The sequence below is a fragment of the Micrasema longulum genome, unplaced genomic scaffold, assembly GCF_059751315.1.
Source record: "Micrasema longulum isolate JH-2025_06_02 unplaced genomic scaffold, ASM5975131v1 h1tg001080l, whole genome shotgun sequence".
Classification (NCBI taxonomy): Eukaryota; Metazoa; Arthropoda; class Insecta; order Trichoptera; family Brachycentridae; genus Micrasema; species Micrasema longulum.
The window spans coordinates 87,648-113,531 of NW_028278268.1; the positions used below are offsets into that span (position 1 = coordinate 87,648).

The 25,884-nt window shown below is 35.1% G+C and overlaps 3 protein-coding genes across 5 annotated transcripts; all 3 read right to left on the bottom strand.

Annotated features, from left to right (window-relative positions):
- Positions 1-375: 375 nt before the first annotated feature.
- Positions 376-9,512, bottom strand: LOC148277120 (uncharacterized). Of its 3 annotated transcripts, none has more exons than XM_088233288.1 (3): positions 3,587-4,387; positions 1,731-2,023; positions 376-452 (listed from the first exon to the last, which is right to left on the bottom strand). In XM_088233288.1, the coding sequence occupies exons 1-3, from the start codon at positions 4,254-4,256 to the stop codon at positions 444-446; spliced, it is 972 nt and encodes a 323-aa protein (XP_088089414.1). In that variant the 5' UTR covers positions 4,257-4,387; the 3' UTR covers positions 376-443. The 3 variants fall into 3 exon arrangements, with proteins under 3 accessions (XP_088089414.1, XP_088089413.1, XP_088089412.1); XM_088233287.1 differs by lacking the exon at positions 376-452 and adding an exon at positions 9,456-9,512 and having other exon boundaries at positions 505-2,023; positions 3,587-4,288; XM_088233286.1 differs by lacking the exon at positions 376-452 and adding an exon at positions 7,428-7,590 and having other exon boundaries at positions 505-2,023; positions 3,587-4,288.
- A 1,485-nt stretch (positions 9,513-10,997) lies between these two features.
- On the bottom strand, positions 10,998-18,847 carry LOC148277121 (uncharacterized). Its single transcript, XM_088233259.1, has 3 exons — positions 18,750-18,847; positions 15,744-16,343; positions 10,998-12,727 (listed from the first exon to the last, which is right to left on the bottom strand). Exons 2-3 carry the CDS (start codon positions 16,309-16,311, stop codon positions 11,493-11,495), a joined length of 1,803 nt encoding a protein of 600 aa, XP_088089385.1. The 5' UTR covers positions 16,312-16,343; positions 18,750-18,847; the 3' UTR covers positions 10,998-11,492.
- A 1,772-nt stretch (positions 18,848-20,619) lies between these two features.
- LOC148277122 (uncharacterized) lies at positions 20,620-25,652 on the bottom strand. Its single transcript, XM_088233290.1, has 3 exons — positions 25,590-25,652; positions 23,692-23,970; positions 20,620-22,041 (listed from the first exon to the last, which is right to left on the bottom strand). Exons 1-3 carry the CDS (start codon positions 25,600-25,602, stop codon positions 21,062-21,064), a joined length of 1,272 nt encoding a protein of 423 aa, XP_088089416.1. The 5' UTR covers positions 25,603-25,652; the 3' UTR covers positions 20,620-21,061.
- Between the last annotated feature and the right edge of the window lie 232 nt (positions 25,653-25,884).

The following is a 25,884-nucleotide window of genomic DNA, read 5'->3' on the forward strand; positions in this document are numbered from 1 at the left end:
TTTATGACAGGTTTATATTACATTTATTTTATTTACATTTTACAAATTTATTTATAAACACGCACTATAAAGTATCTTAAAGATATTTCTTCAGTTCTTTTTTTTCATTTGAAGATCTTTCATGTTAATGATGGTTTGTAGGAGATCATTGAACAACCTTGGAACAACGCAATTTAATGTTCGCTCTCCGAAGTAATTTGTAATTCGGGGAACAAACAGAGAGCCCTTAGTTTTTAATCTGGTGTTTTGAGTATGGGAAACTCTTTTTTTACATTCCGGATCAACAAAGTGATCTACAATCAATTTGTAGTCACAAAGTTGTTTTACCGGCAGGACATTACAGAATTTAAAAATTCTCCATCCCTGTTGTAATTTGTTAAATATGTATGCGTTTTCGTGTCACTCCTTTTTTCAGTGCGAAATTCTGTTAATGTCACAGACCTTTACAAGATCTGAAAAGATATTCATTTATTGTAATTTTACAGACAAGACTCTCTCACCGATTTGAATAAATGAATGACAATCCCCATTTTCGGTAAACGTGTTTCCACAATCTAACCATGAAAATGGATCTCACCGGTATAAGTTAGCATGTGTAATTTCAAATCACCTTTCTGAGAGCATTCATATTGGGACTATGAGCATGAAAATGGTTTCTCATTGGTATGAGTCGACATGTGTGATTTTAAAGAACTCTTTTTTGTACATTTATATTGACACTCTGAGCACGAGAATGGTTTTTCACCGGTATGAGTTAACATATGTGATTTTAATGAACTGTTTTGTGAACATTTAAATTGGCACACTGAGCACGAGAATGGTTTTTCACCGGTGTGAGTTAACATGTGTGATTTCAAATGACTCTTTTGTGAACAATGAAATTGGCATTCTGAGCAGGAAAACGGTTTCTCACCGGTATGCGTTAGCATGTGCGACTTCAAATGATTTTTGCGTACAGTTTTATATTGACACTCTGAGCATGAGAATGGTTTCTCACCAGAATGAGTCAACATGTGTAATTTTAGGGTAATTTTATGAGAATATTTAAAATGGCATACTGAGCATGAGAATGGTTTTTCACCGGTATGCGTTAATAAGTGTGCTTTTAAAGTATGTTTGTGAGAACATTTGAATTGGCACACTGAGCATGAGAATGGTTTTTCACCGGTGTGAGTTAACGTGTGGGATTTCAAATGACTCTTCTGTGAACAAGTAAATTGGCACTCTGAGCATGAATACGGTTTCTCACCGGTATGAGTTAACATGTGTGACGCCAAATGACTTTTTCGTGCACTTTTATATTGGCACTCTGAGCATGAGAATGGTTTTTCGCCAGAATGAGTTAACATGTGTGATCTTAAAGTAATTTTATGAGAACATTTAAATTGGCATACTGAGCATGAGAACGGGTTTTCGGCAGTATGAGTTAACATGTGTGATTTTAAAGTATGTTTATGAGCAAATTTAAATTGGCACTCTGAGCATGAGAATCGTTTCTCACCGGTGTGAGTTAACATGTGTGACGTCAAATGACTCCTTTGTGAACATTTAAATTGGCACTTTGAACATGAGAATGGTTTCTCACCTGTATGGGTTAACATGTGTAACTTCAAGTGACTTTTTCGTGCACATTTATATTGGCACTCTGAGCATGAGAATGGTTTTTTGTTAGTATGAGTTAACATGTGTGATTTCAAAATCAATTTATGAGAACATTTAAATTGGCATACTTTACATAAGAACGGGTTCTCGGCGGAATGAGTTGACATGTGTGATTTTAAAGTATGTTTGTGAGAAAATTTTAATTGGCACTCGGAGCATGAGAATTTTTTCTGACCGGTGTGAGTTAGCATGTGTGTTTTTAAATTACTATTTTGTGAACATCTGAATTGGCACTCCGAGCATGAGAACGGTTTTTCACCGGTGTGACTTAACATGTGCGATGTCAATCTGCTCTTCTTTTGACATTTATATTGACACTCTGAACAGGCGAAACATTTCTGTGCTGATTGTAAACCTGAAACTAAAACAAGAATAATGTAATGTATTTTTAAAAAATAAACTAAGCAAGAAAGGGATAAAGAGTTTAAATAAATCTAGAATAAAAGGTTCGGTCATGTGGAGCGAATGAATGATGAAAGAACGGCTAAAAAGATTTATGATGCGAATGTGTCTGGTTGTAGAAGTCGAGGAAGGCCGAGAAAGACATGGCATGATCAAGTACAACAAATTCTTGAAAGCGGTCATGTGAAAAGTCGGAATAATCGACGTGCGTGCATGAGAATGAATGAATGTGAAGGAAGCAAAGGAAGTGTGCCAGGACAGAGTGGTGTGGCGTTCTATCCTCTTTGCCTACCCCTTCGGGGAAATGGCGTGATGGTTAGTTAGTTAGTTAGTTAGAATAAAACCATCTACATTGAAAAATAAACAGCAAGGAAATTGAAATAATTAACTACGTAGTTTTGTGTAAAATTACTAAAATTAATTTAACATGCCGACCGGCGTCAGAACACGGCTGTTACATCGTCAAGACTACAAAATAAACTAACCGAAATAATGTTTGAGTATGTCCAAATGTTTGCAGACTGGCTGAATTTCATCCCTAGGGAGTTATTCATATTTAAATTTATTTCAACAGAGAGGGAAAACATTTATGAGAAGGTAATATGGAAGTCTAGGCATTTACAGGGCTAATGATTTGTCATCGGCTGGTTCAAGTGGCCACTTTACACACTGTGTAACATTCACCATTCTGCCCATGTTTGAACATCCACATTTCCTCAACTCTTCAAAGGGATGAAATCCAGCCAGTCCGCAAGCATTTGGACATACTCAAACATTGTTGAATTAACTACCTGGTAAAAGAAGAATAATAAAAATTAGAAAATTGTTTCCAAGCATTGCCTAGAAGGTGATTTGGTTCAGCCGGATGAATCTCACCCGCATGATAAAGGTTTTAGCTCTTTTACTTCACAAAAGTCAACAGATGGAAGAGTTGAGGTAATGTGGATGTTCAAACATGGGCAGAATGGTGAATGTTACACAGTGTGTAAAGTGGCCACTTAAACCAGCCAATGACAGGTCAGGTAAATGCCTAGACTTCCGTATTTCCTTCTCAAAATTTTTTCCCTGTCTGTTGAAATAAATTTAACTTAAATATTTTGAATTTTTTCAAATAACAGGTAAAACAATATGACAGCTAACATGTTTAATACCCTGGCTACAAAATCTCAGAAAAGAAATATAGAACGAGATCTAGGTATCAGATTGCATGATATTTTTTTATTAAAACGAATTAGTTTTTAGTTTACTAAGCATAAAAATAAATATCACAAAAACAAAAACGGCCGTAGAGTTTTTACACGTTTTCACCAGTTATTTCATTTCAATATTAAACACTTAGTTCCAATTTTTATATTATAAGGCCTAAATAAAATGTATTAAACCCTTCAAAATAACAGCTGGTGACAAAACGCTCAAAAGCAATATTTTCGATGGACCACCTCAATTTCATGTCAACAATCATGCGATTCTAGTTCACAGGCGAAATCTCAGGGCAGATAATGCGGGAGGGAGTATTACTTACTTGAGGCGATTTCATTGTGACGAGAGGAATCCAAACATTGTTGTTTAACATCGGGATGATAAATATCTGTCTCTGTGTGGATTACTACATCACTAGTTTTCCAAAGCTGGTCAGTACTGGTCCCAGGTTTAGCCTTCACGGTAGCAACACCTGGTTCCTCGCTTTTGCAAGGCCAGGACGCCTTATCCCCAGTATGGAGAATGCCTCCTTCAATATCACTAGTCGCCGGTTCAGCCTTCGCGGTAACAACACCTGAGTCTTCGGTTTTGTGAGGCCATGGCGCATTTTCCCCAGTATGGAGAATATTTCCTTCAATATCACTAGTCCCCGGTTCAGCCTTCACGGTAACAACACACGGTTCCTCGATTTTATAAGGCCAGGACGCATTTTCTCCAGTATGGGGAATACGTCCTTTAATGTCACTAGTCCCCAGTTCAGCCATCACAGTAACAACACCTAATTCTTCGGTTTTGTAAGGCCATGACGCATTTTCCCCAGTTTGGAGAATACCCCCTTCAATATGACTAGTCCCCGGTTCAGCCTTCACGGCAACAACACACGGTTCCTCGATTTTGTAAGGCCATGTCGCCTTTCCCCCAGTATCGAGAATATCTCCTCCTTCTTCGTCAGTTTCCGGTTCGGTCTTAATATTTACTGATGCAATTTCCATAATTTTGATAATCGATTCTGCAGATCAATATCCTGAAAATTATTCAAAATATGAATATTAAACACAAAATCAAAAATTATGCATTAAAAAAATAATCTTACGCTATCTTTTAAAAAAACAAAATAACACATATGATGTTCTAGGGGTTCGAACTATCAGTAGGGTCGCAGTGAGTCACATCTTACTGGAGGGTATTATTGTATAAAATGCTGCGAACGCCCAGTTGCATTTCGCCGGTAACACTACTGACTAGTCCAACTCGTTTGCGTCCACGTCGCGATGGACAACCCTGGGCAGCTTACCCACCACATACCGCAAACCGCATCTGAGGACATAAGTCTCCTTGGCGGTGCCCACATACACGGAAAATTTGCTCGTTGTCAAACGAGAAAAGCTGCCTGAAGGAACTCTCTGAAATCTGGTAGCCTTTGTGCTGAAAGAAAGTAATCCAGAAGTACATAATATGTACTTAATTGGATTGAGAAGAGAGGGAAGTGAATTCTTCACTGACTGGGATTAAATTGATTGGACATGATCAATTCGCCGAAATGATTACAAAACTTTTTAAAAGCCTTGAAATTCATTTTAGAAACCACCAGATCTGTATATCCGACAGGACCTATAACAGGGTCACGGATAGTAGCGAGAAGCTCCATTCGGTAATCATAGAGAAGGGGAAAGGGACAAGACCACAGGATGTGTTCAGAAGATTGGTTAGGATATCCGCAGCAGCGCGAAGGGGAGTTAACAATATTGAAAACAAATAATTGTTGGTAGACAACCCTGGGCAATGGAATCACACTCATAATGGTGTATACACAGAAAATAACGAGAGGATGACAGGCGAGTTTCTTCCGCCTCCAAACCAGAACCGACCAACTAAGGGAAGATGCACCAGAGTAGGCAACGGGAAACCACTCTGGTCGTATTTTCCCAGAAATCACTACAGCGAGTACATCAATAAGCAGTCGTCCAGGCTGCGGAATATAAAAGAAGCGCAGGACAGAAATACTTTCGCTGCAGTGATCGCCAACTTCGGGGGGACCCGACGCGTCCCCGGAAGAAGAAGATGATGTAATGCGACGGTGGAATTAAACGGGTCTTTTGTACATCCACCAATGACACATTACCCACAATTTAATTTTCTCCATAAAAATACAACTACAGATGGTTATTAAATTGTTTTAAACAGAAATGAAACTTTTAGGAACAAAGTGTCGGCAATTAGAAAATTTATGACATGTCATTATTGGCTGAGTTAAGTGATCACGTAACACACTTTCTTACATTCACTATTGTCTCTTAGACACGTAACAATAAACCATAAAGATTAAACCGTGCAGTTCGAACTGCGCAGTTTTACTGAACGTGTATATGACAAATCGTTGTAGTTTTATTTGTCTGCGCCGTCCAGCCTAGTGGAGCGATTGCGAAGCTCTTCTTTCTTACACGGCTGAACTGATAGGAATACGTTATGTGAGATAATATTATTTTTGCATTACCCAAAATCTTGGGTTTTGCATGTTGGTTTAATTGGCGTCCTGACGAAGAGACGGGTACGTCTCGAAACCGGTAGACATAGAAAAGTCGGTAAGTGGTGATATGCAAATATTAAATAACATTTAGTAATCCAGTAATTTAGTTTTCCAAAACGCATTATCATCATTATCTTCGACTGTGGATGAAATGTTTCTCACGCAAGCTTTTGCAGAGAACTGACGATCGACTCAGTTTTATTTCATCATCATCATCATCAGCCGTTTCTTGTCCAACGGTGAACATAGACCTCTCCCTTTAGTCTCCATATTTCCCTATCCTGAGCCAACCGCATCCAACCACTTCCTGCAACTCGTCTCATGTCATCAGACCACCTTGTCTGAGGCCTGCCGACACTTCTACCCATTCCAGGACTTTTTTGGTCCATCTAGAGTCTGTGATTCTGGGTATATGACCAGCCCGGCTCTATTTCGGGTTGGTAGCCCTATGGACCACATCGGTGACCTTTGTTCTCGCTCTAATCTATGAAATGGTAATTTGCCTCTAAACAAAATACCCAGCATTCTTCTTTCTATGGCTCTCTGTGTCACTGATAATTTGTGTAAAATTTTGTCGTGAACACAAAAGTTTCACAGCCATATGTCAGTACAGGGAGAACTCAAGCATCAAAAAGTTTCTTCTTTAAGTAATGTGAATACTTCGGAGATTTGAGGATATATGAGAGCTTACCAAAGGCGGCCAATGCTAAACCTCGCCTTCTTTCTATTTCTACCTCTTGATTATCTTTCCCTAGCTTTATTTCGTGTCCTAGGTATATATAACTATCAACCTTTTAAATGATTTGTCCATTTACTAAGATGTTACATGATTGGTTTGCATCACTCATTACTCATTACTTTAGTTTTTGAAGCATTCATTTTCAAGCCTATTTTCAGGGATGCTTTTATTTACTTGTTTATTTAAATCTTCAAGTACAAAGAATAAGTACTTTAGCAGACTTATTGCTAAAAGCAATATCTTCCAGCCGACCAGACCAATCCAAAGTTTTGTCGGTGGCGTGTAGAGACACTGGGAGCATTCCATAAAACTGCGCAGTTCGATAGTTATGGTTTATCTTCGCGTGTTGAGACCTTTAGCCGTCAATTATCGTTCATGTATAAGTATAGATTGGTAACCGCGTCATAAGCCATAACAAACAAAAGCGAACGACGGGATATTTCGTTTAGTAAGTAATCTAATAACAGCACGAGTAATTGCGTGTCCAACTGACTTTTATGTGAACATTTATATTGGCACTCAGAATATGAGAATCGTTTCTCGCCGGTATGAGTTAACATGTGTGATACATTCTGAACACACGTTAACTCATACCAGGGAGAAACCACACTCTGAAGAGGTAAAATATTTATGTCTTGCCTGTAAACCTGAAACAAAAACAAGAATAATGTAATATAATATTTTTTTTTTAAAATCGATAACAAGTTGAAATACTCAAGAATAAAACAAGCTTTATCGAAAATAGACGAAAATGAATTTTCATTTTAAATAATATAACTACGCGTATAATAATTCACCTATTGCTACGCTCGCCTCACGCGCGGGAGTTCCGATTTCGATTCCCGGTGTTATCACAATAACTAAATATGACTTTCCTTAAGTCTGCCGGTAATTTACCTCTGTAATTGAAACTTCTGGCCTGTTGTGGTGCTTGCTACACGCCAAATATATGTTTGTCACTTAATTTTTACGACGATTTGTGTATAAAACCTTCGTTTACTCGTTCAATGATGTACTTAACAAATTTATTATCCACACGTACCACTCGTTGCTTGACAGTAGAACCACAGATAAAAGCACAGATGCATAGATTGATATCTTTTGAAATGCTCGATGTAAAAAACCATTATCAATACAAAATGGCGCGCTAGATCAGGGATGGGTCTCAAAACCATAAACTATAAAATGAAGACGAGACCTGACTGTCTCAGAATTAATTCAGAGGGGCAGTCCCGCAATGGTAATTGCAATTTTGCATTGAAATAATTAGAAAATAGTCTCGAAAACGCCCAGTGAGTTCCGCATTCTTAAAATTAGTTCAGTCAATACGCTTCGGACAGAAACTACAGGAATTAAAAGCGTGCTTTCTAAGGACTAATCTATCTACAGGCAATTTAAGAAGAGACTTTTGACGTTTGCATGTTATTGACAACTTAGCGTAAGAAACAAATTATTGTATATGTTAATTTTAAGGAGTTCGCAATATGATTAATTCAATTTATTCGAAGATTGGATCGAATGGGGAATTCACGTCTTGGTTTGCGATCTCAAAAGGCGCGCAACAGGGATGTGTTATGTCACCATGGTTGTTTAATCTACACATGGACAACGGCATAAAAGAGATAAAATGTATGGGTATTGGAGCAAAAATGGAAAATTTTTCAGTAAGCTGCTTGTTGTATGCTTATGATGCAGTTCTTTTTGAAAGCTGTAACGTGGACTTGCAAAAAATAGACTCTAGAATGTATAATGTATGCCTGGAGAGAGAATTGGCGATGAACGAAAGGAAGTCAGAGGTGATGGTATTTGAAAGGGGAAGTCAGGTCACTGACTGCAAAATAAATATAAACAACGAATGTCTCGAACAAGTAGAAGAGTTTGTGTATCTGGAAAGCATGTTTTCAAGAGATGAAAGAGTAGGAAAAGATGTTGAAAGGAGAGTGAATGCGGGCAACAAAATGAACGGCACACTGAGCACAGTAATTGCTAATAAAAATAATAATCAAAGTTTATTAACAAAAATAACAATTACTTTATCTACTACATACACACTTAGGTAATAGATTTCTCTGGATCATGTCTAGTCTGCCTAACTAGGTACAACCTGTTTTAAGGCAGACATTTTTATGCAAAAAATAATCAATAAAATTACTACCTACTTGTTAATTTACTATACAGTTACACAATATTAATTTATTATTTAGGAATGTATTTTGAGTAAATTTTCAGATTTTTCTCGACTTAAACCCAGTAACCATTTTTTTTACAAATGTAATAAATTGAATCCGGGTCATGGTTTTGCAATCTTTGGGTAGCAGATTGAATATTTTGGGGCCCAGAAACCTGAAATTTCTTTGCCCGAATTCAGAATTTGTGATAGAACATGTCTATATATTCTATATAACCTTCTTTATAATGTTCTTCATCTCTGCTGTAATAATTTAATGTTAACAGCTCCTCGAGGAGTTGAATCCAGTCTTTATGTACAAAAATTTGGACAAACTCATTGTATTGACAAAATATTGTTGACTATTCTAAACTGTCAAAAGTATCTTCTTATGTTGCCTGGACTGTAGTGAACGTTTATTTTAACGATTCGGAGGGGCGGATTCTTAAATCTCCAGAGTCTTCACCTTAATAACACCTCAGCTCTATTTCTGAATAATAATAATAAGATGTAACTGATGGCGGTCTACGGTTGAGACGGCCGATATCTACCACACCCAATACTGGCAGTGCCGTAAACACTAAGGCGCAAGAAGCAGAAAAATTTAAGATTTCATCTCTAGCTAAGAATTCTCTTCCAGGTGAGATCGCAATACCTAAATATGACTTTTCGCAAGCCTGGCGGTAATTAGCCACTGAAATTAGACTTCCCGGCCTGTCGTAGTGCTTATACTAATCAAATTTAGACTTGGTACTTACTTTTTGCGGCGGTTTATAAGTGAAATCTTCGTTTACTCGTTCAATAATATTACCCAGGGGAGGGGACGCGCACTGCTCGCACTTGACAGAGGAATCACAGATAAAATGTAACGTGATAGACAATCGACAAACAAACATAGAAATTATGGCTACAGGTTAACTATTGGTACTTGACTAGGTTTTTAGATTTATTTCGCCCTCTTTAGCTCCCGATAAAAGTTATTTGCTTGATTTGCAAGTAAAACGGGACACACCTGATTGTTTCAGAATTTAACAGATTCTCGTTTTATATTTAAAACAGTAAAAATATTTAACATAAGTGTACGGGCAATACTTTGCTGTACCAGTTCATTTTTTATCAAATGGTTATTGAATTTGATGCTCATTTTTTTTTATAACGTCAGCAAATATAGATAATTACTTTTGACCCTCCATCGGGCGCACCCCGGGCTACCCGAGTTCGGACGCAATGTGCCTGGCAGCTGGAATACATACATACTGGCGTACATTCTAGAAGCACTTCGAATAAATAATGTAAGTTGATACAGAGAATGCGCATCTTGAACATATAACTTTTAATATTTTACCGTTTTTGCTTGTATACGTAATTTTTAATACTATTGAAATAATATTTACGCTTTTTCATACATTTTTAGCTTGTACTATGTCTATGTAATTTTAATACGCTTTTGATAATTTTTTAACCTGTATTGAGTACATATATTTTGTTAGTTTTAAAAACTTTTTCATTCATGTAATTTTTTAACATTTGCACTCTCGTACTCGTTCATCTTGTACATATACATGCATGTAATTTTTAAATGTTGAGATCCGTACACTTTGTAAGGCTGAGACAATCATTATCGACAAAATCACGAAAGGAGCTCTGCGCTCGTTTGGACACGTAGAACGAATGGACAGCGAAAGAACGGCTAAGAATATTTACAATGCGAATGTTGATGGATGAGACCGAGAAAGTCATGGCATGACCAAATCCAACAAATACTTGAAGATGGAAATGACAAAATTTGTAATAATCGGCGCGCGTGCATGAGAAGATGTGTGAATGTAGAAGAAGCGAGATCTGTATGCAAAGATAGAGTGTTATGGCGTTGTTTCCTCTCTGCCTACCCTTACGGGGAAAGGGCGTGATGGTTTATTTGTTTAATTTTTAAATTTTATGTTTTTAAATTTTTCTTTTACCGATTGTATTGCGTATATATCATTTTGAATTTATTTCCATACCTTGCATTATGTTTATTTTGCAATTTTTAAAACTTTTTCATCCCCTTTTAATTTGTAGTGTATCATTATTTTTATTCTGCTTTTGTAAATAATGTTATAATTCAAAATATATTAACGTTTGTAAATAAATATTGTTATCTGCGTGGCCCTAAACTCCTTGGGAATATTATATAAAATTATGTTTCATTTGTTTTCAATTTAAATAAAAAAACAGAAAATTTAAAAAAATGTTTTAGAAATATGAATACTTTTATACCAGCAGACTACGCCTTTTGGGATTTAGAAAAATAATGATTATTGTCTAATGTTGATAAACTTTATTTTTTAAGGCCACAATTATTACAAAAACGGTGTTTTTAAATAGCTAAATCATAAAATTTCTACACTTTATATTCCTTTAGCTTAGATAAGCCGTCAGGCATCATATTTTTTTTAAATAAATACACCAACCAGACGAGTCATAACATGATTAGACCGTATAATATTTTTAATTAAACTCTGACGGGTTTTTAGGTTTTATAAATAAAAAGTAATATTTTGTGCGTTTGCGTATCATATTTTGACTGCCTCCATACATATAAATGTATTTTTATTGGTGTTTTTAGTGTGAAATAACCAATTTAGTTAAATAAAAATATAATAATCAATTTAAAGACCCTTCAAGTTTCAACTCTTTCAGCCGCTTTTGTTCACCATATTATTAAAAAGCTCCAAGAAAAATCCCGAAAAAGAGGAAAAAAATAAAATGAATAACATAAAATATAAAGGACCATCGACACATTTCAGGTTTAGTTAGATATTTATTTTTAGTAATTTCACAGTAAGAACTTTCTCACCAATGTGATTTAACGAATGACGAATTAAATCCTCTTTTTTGGAAAACGTGTTTTCACAATGTAAGCAAGAGAATGGTTTCTCACTGGCATGTGTTAACATGTGGCGTTTTAAAGTACCACTCCAGGAACATTTAAATAGGCATTCTGAACATGATAAAGGTTTCTTGTCGGTATGAGTTGACATGTGCCGTTTTAAAGTACCACTCCAGGAACATTTGAACAGGCACTCTGAGCATGAGAATGGTTTCTGACCGGTATGGGTATACAAGTGAGAACTCAAATAACTCTTATGCGAAAAACTAATTTGGCACTCTGGGCATGAGAATGGCTTTTCACCGGTATGAGTGAACATGTGCGATTTCATATAACTCTTTTGTGAGCATTTAAATTGGCACTCTGAGCATGAAAATGGTTTCTCACCGGTATGGGTTAACATGTGTCTTTTTAAATGACTATTGCGTGAAAATGTATACTGGCACTCTGAGCATGAGAATGGTTTCTCACCGGTATGTATTAACATGTGTGATTGCAAAGCCCTCTTTTGGGAACATTTATATTGGCACTCTGAGCATGAGAATGGTTTTTCACCGGCGTGAGTTAACATGTGTGATTTCAAATTACTTTTATACGAACATTTGAAATGGCACTCTGAGCATGATAAAGGTTTCTCACCGGTATGAGTTGACACGTGTAATTTCAAATAACTTTTTCCTGAACACTTAAATTGGCACTCTGAGCATGAAAATGGTTTTTTACTGGTATGAGTTAACATGTGAGATTTCAAATTACTTTTATACGAACATTTAAATTGGCACTCTGAGCACGAGAAAGGTTTTTCACCGGTATGAGTAAACATGTGTAATTTTAAATAGCTTTTTGCTGAACATTTATATTGGCACTCTGAGCATGAGAATGGTTTTTCACCGGTATGAGTTAACATGTGCGTTTTCAAATTACTTTTATAGGAACATTTAAATTGGCACTCTGAGCACGAAAATGGTTCTTCACCGGTATGAGTTAACATGTGTGATTTTAAATAACTTTTTCCCGAACACTTAAACTGGCACTCAGTGCATGAGAATGGTTTGCCACCGATATGAGTTAATACGTTGTGTGATTTCAAACTACTCTTCTTCGGACATTTATATTGGCACTTTAAAGATCCGAAATGTTTCTGGCTTGCTTGTGAACCTGAAACAGAAACAAGAATAATGAAATCGAAAAACCTCTAACAAAAAGTATTTTTAGAATAATCAGAGTTTCATTTCAAAGCGGATGGAGGAAATTGTCGTTTAAGTACGATTTATATTATTTATTTATTTATTAGTGTATACAAGGCACAAAGGCCTTTAATAAACAAAAAACAGATACATTTAACATAACAGTGTTCTATTAAAATATAAAAAATAATATAATAACAATATATAACATGATAAGAATGACATTTGTCAGAAAAACTGACGACATAAAGCTAGGGTTTCCTAGGACAGCGGTGCCCGTATTTTAACGGCCGTAGTGAACGGTGATGCAGTGGACAGCAGTCGTTACGTCGACTAGAGAGTGGTTTCCGAGGTAAACGGTGTTAAATGGTGTTGATAATACCGTTTTCCTAGGAAACCATACTCTAGTCACCGTTACGACGGCTGTCCACTGCATCATCGTTCACTACGGCCGTTAAACTACGGGCACCACTGTCCTAGGAAACCCTAGCTTTACTTTGTAGTAACGTCAAAAGAGTTATTTATATTGACACACGAAAAATCATTCATATCTGGCGTGTTAATTTATTTTTTTATACAATGCTTGACACATAAATCAACATAAATATATATAAAACCAGCTTTAAAACTAAAATGAACCTAATTATTAACGACGGTCTTACAAGGTTGCATCATTTTTCAAAAAACGTTAGAGATTGGACAAATTGATCAATGTAAATTGATCGAATAAAAAAATATTTCATTTGATGTTGTTCATGAAAAAAGTATAAATGTCTAATTTTTTGGTGAATAATTGTGTTAAACACACTATGATAGGCTTGCTTTTGCGTTTTTATATCAATTTTCGGAAACAGAGTCTCATGATTGCATGAAAAAACTGAAAAATCGATTTGATCAGCGATCAGTAATTTCCTATCACTAATGAAATTAGTTTGACTGATGTCATTCTAATCAAGCTATAATTTAAGGACTATAGTTTGCTAAACAGTTATTTTTTGTTTATTTCTTGGACCAAAAGTAAAACTAATTCAAAAAGTTTGAAGTTATGAATTTATATTTAATTTTATCAAAATCATTCATTATGGAGTGTTATCAAGAAATATCATCAAACATCAATATTATTTCTAACATGTGTTTACAAGCGAGCATTCGCGTTTTATTAAGTTAATTCAAATATTTTTTTAAAATTATTGCAACAGAGAGGGAAAACATTATTGAGAAGGGAATTTGGAAGTCTAGGCATTTAAAGGGCTTACGACCTGTCATTGGCTGGTTTAAGTGGCCATGTTTAAATGTCCACATTTCCTCAACTCTTCCATCTGTCGACTCTTGTGAAGTAAAGGAGCTAGAACCTTTATCATGCGGGTGAGATTCATCCAGCTGAACCAAATCGCCTACTACATAAGTTTTTACCTATTCGTAAATGTATAACGAAGGAATAGTGAAAATCTCAACCCATCATTTATTATATTTATGGAGATATTAAAGTTATTAGATGCAATGTGTACTAGCTTCACATCACGGGGAAGAGAGAGTTAATGAATGGTTAATTAAAACATTTTTTTCAATCATTTTCTGTTCTGTATTTTTTTTACTAAAATATGCTATGAGGCCTTATTTCAGTGGTTAGAACATCCAGGCTTTAGTTAAATAAATTTCATTAGGAGCGCGAACTTTTTTTTGTCCATGGGTGTAAATAACGGGGAGTCAAGACCGCGGGTCTATTAACATTCCACGGCTGTGACTTTCACAAACTTCCACTGTGTCAAAATTTTCGCAGGGCGGCGCGAATGTCTCTGAAATCTGCCGCCACCTCGTTTGATGTCAACAATCATGCAATTCTAAAAGAGTTATAGCCGATATGTTATTCTTATTTAAAATAATGAAATCAATAATTGACAGCCCCGCTTTACTTGAACTAGTTCAAATTCGAATACCTGGTAGGTGCACTAGAATAACAGAAATATTTTATTGTAACAATTCTCGTACCAACTTCGAAATGCATTCACCTATATCCAGAATACAGAGGTATGGAAATAAGTTCGAAATAATATTTGATATTTTCAATACTAACTCATTTAATACATTTAAATGTAATCTCACTCGTTATTTTTTAGAAAAGGATTAAATTTATTTAAAAACATATTATTAAATTTAACTTTGTTTTCTTGGATACGTATTTTTGTTTATTTCTTTATATATAAATTATACTTTTGCGGATTTATTGCCAAATTCCAACTGATAAAACAAAGGTGTTATTAAGATTATTTAACAACATTATTTTTGGTACGTGTACTTGTACACATACAAATCTGGATTTTCTCCCAAGGGGGAGTAGGTATATATTTTTATTTATATCCCTACAGAGATGAGGTAGATTTTTTTTCAAATTCGGTGTGGATATTCGCTAATAAGCGGAATGGGGAATGTTGTAGTACCTACTTAAAGTGGCCACTTAACCCAGCCAATGACAGGTCATAAGCCCTGTAAACGCTCGAATATCCATAATCCTAAATTTGAAAAAAATTCTACCTCATCTCTGTAGGGATATAAATAAAAAAAAAAGATTATTTAAGCTTTCATATTGATCCAAAAAACGTATTTTTTATAAAGTATTATTGTAGCCTTTTTCTTTCCTTACCTAGCTAAATAATAGCCACTTAATGTTTATGTTAAATTATTTTTAATTTTACTTTGTTATATTTTATTTGTCATCCTGGATATTTTATGTTTCTATTTTACTCTTTTGTAGGTTTTAAAAAAAATATATTTTACTTTGTTTAGTTTGTAAAGTTTTAATTATTCAATTGAATTATATAGTTATATTTCATATTATATATAACATAATGAATTGTTTACTGCTGTGATTATTTCTGTAAAACATTTTATTGTAAAAGGCTCCTTGAACCGTTAATATAAAAATAAATAAACGTATGGTTCACGGACGAAATCTCAGGGCAGATAATGCGGAAGGGAGTATTACTTACTTGAGGCGATTTCATTGTGACGAGAGGAGTCCAAACATTGCTGTTTGATGTCAGGGTGAACAATATCCATCTCTGTGTGGATAATAATATCACTCGTTATTCTAGGCTGGTCAGTACTGGTCCCCGGTTCAGCCTTTACGGTAGCAACAGCTGGCTCCTCACTTTTGTAAGGCCATGACGTATTTTCCCCAGTATGGAGAATATCTCCTTCTATATGACTAGTCCCCGGTTCAGCCTTCACGGTGGCAACAGCTGGCTCCTCGCTTTTGTAATGCCATGACATATTTTCCCCAGTATGGAGAATATCTCCTTCTATATGACTAGTCCCCGGTTCAGCCTTCACGGTAGCAACAGCTGGATCCTCGCTTTTGTAATGCCATGACGTATTTTCCCCAGTATGGAGAATATCTCTTTCTATATGACTAGTCCCCGATTCAGCCTTCACGGTAGCAACACCTGACTCCTCGGTTTTGTAAGGCCATGGCGCCTTTTTCTCAGCATGAAGAAGATCTCCTTCTAGATCGCCAGTCTCCGGTTCAGCTTTAATATTCACGGAAGCGATTTCCATAATTTTGGCAATTGATTCTGCAGATCAATATTCTGAAAGTTATTCAAATCATGCATTTCAAAAATAAAATCATTAATTATGATTGATGATCAATATGAGCAAGAAGACATATTGGCACTCAAAAATAAATTTTTAGAACTAATAAAATTTAAAAAAATATAATTTCAGAAAAAGCAAATGGTTTCTGACGTCTGCAAGGGAGAAACGAGGAGGGGGGAGGGGAAGTCTGATACGCCAAAAATGCGCGGCCGCGCTCCCTTCGCTTTTCCTGTGCAGAAGTGAGCTACCATTTTTTTTGTTTAATATATATTTTTTTTTTTTTCTTTGTTCTAAATTTTATTTTTAATATGCTAATATGTCTTCTTGCCCATACTGATCATCGTGGTTTCGGATGTGACAGGGTTTAAAGAACACCCTGTATATTTAACATAAAGTATGGTTTATATAAATCAAGTGTTTTGTATTATTTCAAAGATGATGAACGTTCACTTACATTTGTCAAGCTAAAGTTATGTACCTAAATTATATATTTTTTAAATTTTATTTGCTTTCTCTTTACTTTTTTCTAGTTTTTGTATATTTTTATGAATTGTATGTTTTTGTGATACTTTTTTTTTACTTTTAAAAAAACATTATTTTTCTTAAACTTAGTTAGTAAGTCCATCAAATACTTGAAGATGGACATGTCAAAAGTAGGAATAATCGGCGTGCGTGCATAAGAAGATGTATGAATGTAGAGGAAGCGAGGTCTGTATGCCAAGATAGAGTGTTATGGCGTTCTATCCTCTCTGCCTACCCCTGCGGGGGAACGGCGTGATGGTTTGTTGTTGTTGTTGTTGTTGTTGTAGTTTAATTACATTTTGTTATATTTTTTTTTTTGTTCAATGTACCAATGATTAAAGATATACCTACCTGTCCTTTTTTAAAAAAAACTTTAAACCAAAAAACATTTTTCATACTTTTTGATTTTTATATTCCTTTCATAAAATAAAGAATAGTCCAGAAACCGCAAACGCGCAGCACACAGAAGGCGACTGAACAAATCTTAAAAGAGTAGTTTTACGTTTTGACCCATTAGTTTCTTTGTAGACGTATCTCAGTACGCAACTCCGATTTGAATTCAACTACGCCGTGTTGTGTCGTTTTAATGTGTAGAAATACTGCTGGGAAAAAGAAACAGGATGGGATCACATTTCATGTGTAATTAGCAAATGCATGTGTAAGTAGCAAATGCATTACTTAAAAATGTAATAATTTTTCCATCTGTCAGATTGTCGAAGAAAACAAAATGGACATTTCGTTAGGGTTACAAGGGTAGTATTTTTTTCCCCTACTTTGCTCATCGAATGAGAGAACTAACGAAAATTGGACCTCGGATTAAACAACGCTGTGGTGAACATTTGACCGACACTATCTTGAAAACATCAAATATTATTTAAAATGATATAAAAAAATCCGTTTTAGGTAAAATAAAATTTGTTTTGTATTTTGAGTTCAAAGTTCATTGATTCAATTACTCTTTATTGAATGGCCCTTTACTTATCTACTCTGTTGTGTCAATCAATGTTTCCGCGTGCACAATAAAATTTTAAAGAAATTAACAAATTGCTTTTTTTAACCTTACATTTGCGTTATTTATTTTATTTTATTTGGGAAATCAACAGTTCTACATACATATTTTAGTAAAAAAACAGATATAGCGTATAAACTCAGAACTAATAACAGATTTCCACATAGTATACAAAGTTAGTAAAGAAAATATATTACATATCAAATAAATACATACAATTTATACATATAAAAATGTTATTTTCATGTACTCAATAATCAAAGATGTTTTAAATATTTATTTTAAGAACATTAAGTTACTGTAAATTGGGCGGGATAAGGACAAAAATGCTTGAAGAGAGGATAAGGAGGGGAGGGGAGATGTACATATTTATTATTATAATGTCTACTAAGTTACATAATACATTTTTAGTGTAAATTTTAAATCTGACAGAGTGATGTTTGTGTAATCTATATTTTTAAATTTTGTATTGTACATTGAAAAAGTCCTACGAAAAAAACGATATGTTATGATTATATTTTTCCCCGTCTGGCAATATTACGCAGCGATTTCACGAATGCGCGCGGCGAAAGTGGGGGAATTTTTGGACACAGTCCGATGTATTGAAATGTTATTCTACGCTCCTTCTGGACTATTTTTATCGCTATGATTCTTTTTAATGATTTATTTTTAACACAATATGTTAACTTGTTCATTGAATTAAACCACTACATATAAACTTTTTATGCTTTTTTTTTCGTTTATTTACTGTATAATTTTTGAAGTGTTTATTTTTAAACAAGATGTACTTTTTTAAAGTAAAAGGCACTACGTGCCGTGTATATTGACAAATAAATGAACAAAAATCAAATACGTATTGATTACTTACTTTTCGCAACGGTTTGTATGTGAAATCTTCGTTTACTCGTCCATTAATATTATCTAGGGGATGGGACGCGTACTGCTCGCACTTGACAGAAGAACCACAGATAAATGTTATGTGATAGACAATCCACAAACAAATATAGAAATTATGGCTACAGGCATAGAATTAATAGTCCAGAAAGAGCGTAGAATCGTATTTGAATCATCAGTCTGTGTCCAATAATTCCCTCACTATGCCCTTCTTTCACCGCGCGTATTCGCGATGTCGCCGTGTAATGTTGCTTGATGGGAAAATATATAATCAAAACACAAATATTAAATTTTAAAAAGCAATTTGTTCATTTCTCATTCTCATTTTATTGAACGCGTGGAAACCTTGATTGACACAACAGAGTAGATAAGTAAATAGTCAATTAAACTTCTTAGATTTTCACGGCCGTTAAGATGCACAATAAGTTTTTCTGGGTTATTATGCCGTGTGTCGTTCGTACTCTCTACCAACGTTTCGGATCGCGTTACAGCGTTCATCATCAGGGTTGATGTCAATCATCAACATCAACCCTGATGATGGACGCTGTAACGCGATCCGAAACGTCGGTAGAGAGTACGAACGACACACGGCATAATAACCCAGAAAAACTTATTGTGCAAGTAAAGAGTCATTTAATTAGAGTTATTTGATTAATTAACTTTGAACTTAAAATATGAAAAAAAAAATATTTTATATAAAACGGATATTACATTATCAAAAATTGCCTAGACTTCTATATTACCTTATCTTAAATGTTCTTCATCTCTGTTGTAGTATGTTAATATAAACAGCTCCCCAGGGAGTTGAATCCAGTCCTTGTCTACAAAAATTTAGACAAACTCAAAATATTGTTGATAAATTACCTCGTCCATGAAGAAGTATAGAAATTGAAAAAATAATATTTTCAGGCGTTGCCTAGTACGTAGGTGAAATAATTCAATTATATGAATCTCACCCGCATAAATAAAGGTTTCAGCTCTTTAACTTAACAAACATCAATAGATGAAAGAATTGAAGGAATATAGATGTTCAAATATAGGCAGAATGGTGAATGTTACACAGTGTGTAAAGTGGCCACTTAAACCAGCCATTGATAGGTCATAAGCCCTGTAGATGCCTAGACTTCTATATTACCTTCTCTTAAATGTTCTTCATCTCTGTTGTAGTATGTTGTTATAACTGTAACTGGAGAGTTTTTTGTTTTTTGGAGAAAATAAGAGACTAACTCTTGTGTTTGGAGAATGATTTACACTGTTATAGTGATTTGTTTGTGAGGATTTATATAATTTTGAATATACGAGAAAGGAAAAACAGAAAATAATAATAAATTCGTACTTGTTAAAATTGAAAGCAGTTTTTACACTTGTTCAAAAAATTTATAGATAGTTTTAATAGTTTTTAGTTCATTGGGGGGATTTGAACATAAATGTTCTAGATATATATAATTGCCTTATATCTAATATATCGAAATTCCTCGAACAACTTGACGCTGGGGTACCCGAAGGGCTTTTTTAAAATTATTTTCATTTTAGATTTTTGAGCAGATTTGAGAGGTTTTAATATTGATTTATTAGTGCCTCCCCATCCTATTATAGCATAAGTTATAATTGAGTTACAGAAAATATTATATAGTTGTTTGAGTTAAATTAGGGATAAGATGTTATGTATCGACTTGAAGATATATTATTTTATTTTATTAAAATAAACGGCAAATCTGCCTTTTACAAACATTTATAATATTTGTCTTAATATTTTTTTTCAAAAACATGAATTTTAAAAACAAGATTTATAAAAATAAAAAAAAAATTATACAAGATTTATATTTAAAAAAATAACCTACAAATTATACAGCATATTCAGTAGAAAGTTTAAATAATAAAACATTCTACAGTAAAACAACAAGAAAATCATAAGTATTGTTTCACACAGCTAGGTCAAGTGAACAAAAAACTGTACATGAAATGCATGAATAAATAAATATAATTACCATTCACCATCTTTGAAAAAGTTCAAAAGGTTTGTTCTATAGAAACAATACCCTTCAATCAATATATCAGATACGTGGGAATAACTATTGCCGAGTTCATGAAGTCTATTTAATACCGCATTACAAGTATACACTGTCCGTGAAATATGAATTATTAATTATAATTATGCTTATTACTATGTCATGAAACGTGCACAGCTTAAAAAACATAGTAAGTTCGTCAAAAGTATAACCGGAAAAATAATTAGGTCTGGAAAATAATAGAATATTAAGGAACACCGACCCATTTAACGTTTGGTTAGATATTCATTTTTAGTAATCTCACAGATGGGACTTTCTCACCAATGTGATTTAATGCATGACGAATTAAGTCCACTTTTTCGAAAAACGTGTTTCCACAATCTGAGCATGAGAATGGTTTCTCGCGGGTACGAGTTAACATGTGTGTTTTCAAATGACGTTTTTGTGTTAATTTCAATAGGCATTCTGAGTATGAGAATGGTTTCTTGTCGGCGTGAGTTAAGATGTGTTTTTGCAAATTAATTTTCCTTGAACATTTATACTGGCACTCTGAGCATGAGTATAGTTTATCACCGGTATGAGTTAACATGTGTCTTTTTAAATTGCTAATACATAAAGATTTATACGGGCACTCTGAGCATGAGTATGGTTTTTCACCGATATGAGTTGACATGTGGATTTTCAAATAACATTTATGCGCAGATTTAAATTTGCATTCTGAGCATGAGAATGGTTTCTCACCGGCATGAGTTAACATGTGTGTTGTCAAATGACGTTTTTGTGTAAATTTAAATTGGCACTCTGAGCATGAGAATGGTTTCTCGCTGGTATGAGTTAACGTGTGGATTTTTAAAATATTACTACGTGAACATTTGTATTGGCACTCTAAGCATGTGAATGGTTTTTTACCAGTATGAGTTAACATGTGTGTTTTCAAATTACATTTATGTACAGATTTGAATTTGCATTCTGAGCATGAGAATGGTTTCTGATCGGTATGAGTTAAGGTGTGACGTTTTAAAGACTCTTTCCGAGAACATTTATATTGACACTCTGAGCATGCGAATGGTTTCTCACCGGTATGAGTTAACATGTGTGTTTTCAAATTATATTTATGTACAGATTTGAATTTGCATTCTGAGCATGAGAATGGTTTCTGATCAGTATGAGTTAACATGTGACGTTTTAAAGACTTTTTCCGAGAACATTTATATTGGCACTCTGAGCATTCAAAACTGTTCTGGCTTGTTCTTATACCTGAAACAAAAACAGTGAAAAAATTAAGATTTATTAAATGCCGTATCTGGGTTACAATTAGACGTACGACGAATGGCAAATGGCTATGACGAAATAAACGAAACTAATGAAAAGGTGAGAGGTGCAAAAACTTTTACAGTCATCTGAACAACTTAAAAACAATATGATCGAAAAATTTGCCTATATAGAATATCATATTACAAAAGTACAAGAAAATTAAAACTAAAAGAAGTAATGTTATTATTAGAGAGATTCAGCTCGAAAGCAGAGTAGTCCAATTACATTAATAACCTAGAAATACAGGGGGTTCCTGAAGACACTTCAATTAATCTTCGCATCTTTTTCTGCGGCATAGCTACATCCGTTGGCTGCAGTATGAAGGAAGAGGATATTATATCAGCCGAAAGATCTCCATTTCACGAATCAATCAACACAATGATAAAAATGTTTCTCGTGAGCTAATCAAATAAAAAACAAACGAAAAAAGATGAACTATTGGCGGCAGTACAAAACCAAAGGAATCAACTTAAAGAAGGCGATCGGCTTAATTATCCAAGATGGAAAGAAAATTGATGTAAACGAGCAGTTAACTTGAAGAAATAAAACCATGCTATTTATTTCATTTAGCCTGCGGTCGGCAAGCCAAATGCCAAGAAAAGCAGTCGCCATAGTAATTGTAATATAATTTTCACTTTTTTATATTAGATACTCCTTACTATTTTGCAAATGCAATATATTGTATTTTTTTTTTAATCGTAAACGCCGATTTCTCGCCAGTGAACTGTACTTATTTACGAGGAAAACAAAAAACAAACCAACACGAGCGTTGACTTAGAGATTACACACGGGTTGACTTATGACTGAGATAACTTAAACATGTTCATTATTACCAAATTACAACAGAGATGAAGAACATTTAAGAGAAGGTAATATAGAAGTCTAGGCATCTACAGGGCTTATGACCTGTCAATGGCTGGTTTAAGATTTAAATGTTCTTCATCTCTGTTGTAATATGTTAATATAAACAGCTTCCCAGGGAGTTGAATCCAGTCCATGTCTACAAAAATTTGGACAAACTCAAAATATTGTTGATGTTCATTATTGTTTATTGTGGTCGCTCAAATGCTTGGCATGTTTTTAAGCACGTCGATAGTTATTTGTGATTGAGCTATAAGACGCGTTATCTGGATTCTATTTGCAAACGGATATTTATTACAATATTTTTTGTCCAAATGTTTGTAGACAATAAACTGGCTTTCACCACATAGGGAGTCATTGAGATTAACAAATTACAACAGGGATAGAAAACACTTTAAAGAAGGGAATATGAAAGTCTATGCATTTATATTTTGGCCGGTTTAAGTGGTCACTTTACACACTGTGTAGCATTTACCATTTTGCCTATGATTGTCGAATAAAATCGACATGAAAATAACACGATTGACGTCAAACTGGCATCATAAATGTCGTGTTCAAATTTCTCGTAGCGCGCCGCTATGACTAACCTTTATGATACACTTTTTAAATGAACAATGCAACTCCGCTGCCATATGCCACTATGCAAAAGGATTTTAATTTATCTGCGAACCATCATCCCCAGTCCGAAGATAAAATTTTCGAGTAGATAATGTGTACAAAAGTATTACTTACTTGAGGCATTTTTATGTTGAAGAGAGGAATCCAAACATTCTTGTTTAATGTCAGGATAGTCAACATCAATTTCTGTGAAGATCATTATATCGCTGGTTATCCTAGGCCGGCCAGCACTGGTCCCCGGTTCAGCCTTCACGGCAGCAACAGCCGGCTCCTCGCTGCTGCGGGGCCGTGGCGCCCCTTCCCCGGCCTGGAGAATATCTCCTTCTACATCGCCAGTCCCCGGTTCAGCCTTAATATTCACTGGAGCGAATTCCATAATTTTTATAGATAAATCTGTTAATGAAGATCCCGGAAAACACAGTAAAATATTTATGCGAGAAATAAGAATCAAAATTTTAAAAATAATAATTTTATACAAATTATCTAATACGAAGATAGAATGTATTAAATAAGGTCGTTTTAATTTTTACAAACGAGCATCGCTTCAAATTATTTAACCGTCTGCACACAGACAAAAGTTAAATAACATTTGAAAAATTGTAATCTATCGTTGGAAAAACACAAGGTAAAAACATGATAGGAATAAAACCAAGGTATGCTTTTAAGATCCATGGTATGGCTAATAAGTAATAATTTGATAATTGACTAAATATATTGATTACCATGCGATTCCAAATATTGTATTATTTTGGCACCACAACAGGTGTTGAGGCCCAATTACAGTGGTTGATTACAGCGCAGTACACCCAGGCTTGAGAAAAATCACATTTTATTGTATTTTTGTTTACAGGAAACCGAACCCGGAACCTTCAGTGTGCGAGTCGTTTATTCCTGAATAATAAGAAGATCTTACGCAAATCAATACGACCTGATTGAGGTAGAGAAAAGAACTCCCTTCTAAAGTTGCGCGACTTGGAGTATACAGGTAATGCAGTTCTTTTTTAAAAGTCTGTTGGTGATTTTCAGGAAATTGTTGACACACTGCAGAAAAACTTAACTCGTCTGGGTCTTAATATTAATGCAAAAAAGATTCAGATTGTGTGCGACAAATCCTGTCCTGATAATGTCAGCCTGTCTATAATAATGGACAGAGGATTCAAAAAGTTGACAGCTTTAAATACTCGGGAGTTCACATAACTGAGGATGGAAGCATGCGCAAAGACCTCGACACCCGCCTAGGAATTGCTGGAGCAACTTTTAACATGATGCGTGTTGTCTGGAACTCTAGTCTATACTCGGTAAAAACGAAATGCCGACTATTCAACTCTTGTATAGCGCCAGTACTCCTATATGGGTGCGAATCTTGGCACCTTACCAAAGCTCAAAACACCAAATATCTGAGTTTTGAGAGTAAGTGCTTGAGAAGCATATTAGGTGGTTCGATTTTATAACTAACATTGAAGTCCGAGAACGGACGCAGCAGCCTCCTATAACGAGCCTTTTGAGGATGCAGTGGACACGTGCTGCGCATGCCTCAGGAGAACCCTAACCCAAGGTGCCTATTCTTTAAACCCGCGGGCTCACGCCGTCCAGAAGGCCGTCAATGACGATCTTTAGACTTTATTCGGCGGAATTAAGGGGCGCTGGATTGGCGTGGGAAGGGGCAAAAATGGTGGCTGGCGATAGGGTCTCCTGGAGGCAACTGGTGATGTCCACATGCTCCACTTAGGAGCGGATGTGGAAAAGAAGAGAAGAATAAGAAGATGCAACTGAAGGTTGTCTGCGGTTAAGGCGGCTGACATTTGCCACACCCGGTACTGGCGGCGCAGCAGGAGAATACACCTCTGGCTGGGACGCTCGCCCCACGCACGGGAGTTCCGGGCTCGATTCCCGGGGAAATCATAATAACTAAATATGACTTTTCTAAAGCCGGGTGGTAATTGCCAACTGCCATTGGAACTTCTGGCCTATTGTGGTGCTTGCTTCAAACCTGTTATATATTGGTTACTTACTTGTTGCGGCCATTTATTTATATGTAAAATCTTTAATTTCTTGTCCAACAATATTGAAATTGCTGTATTTATTGTCCACTTGATAAGGACGCGTGCCACTTAGTGCTTGACGGTAGAACCACAGACAAAATTTATTACCATAGACAATCCCACAAACAATAAGAAATTAAGGATGACTGTTTATTATTAGTACTTGACTAGGTAATTAATTTTATTTATTTTATGAAAGATATTTGAACAAGACGTAATGCATGTCAGTAGATGGTGTAGTCTAATCTGCGGGGTATACCTCCAC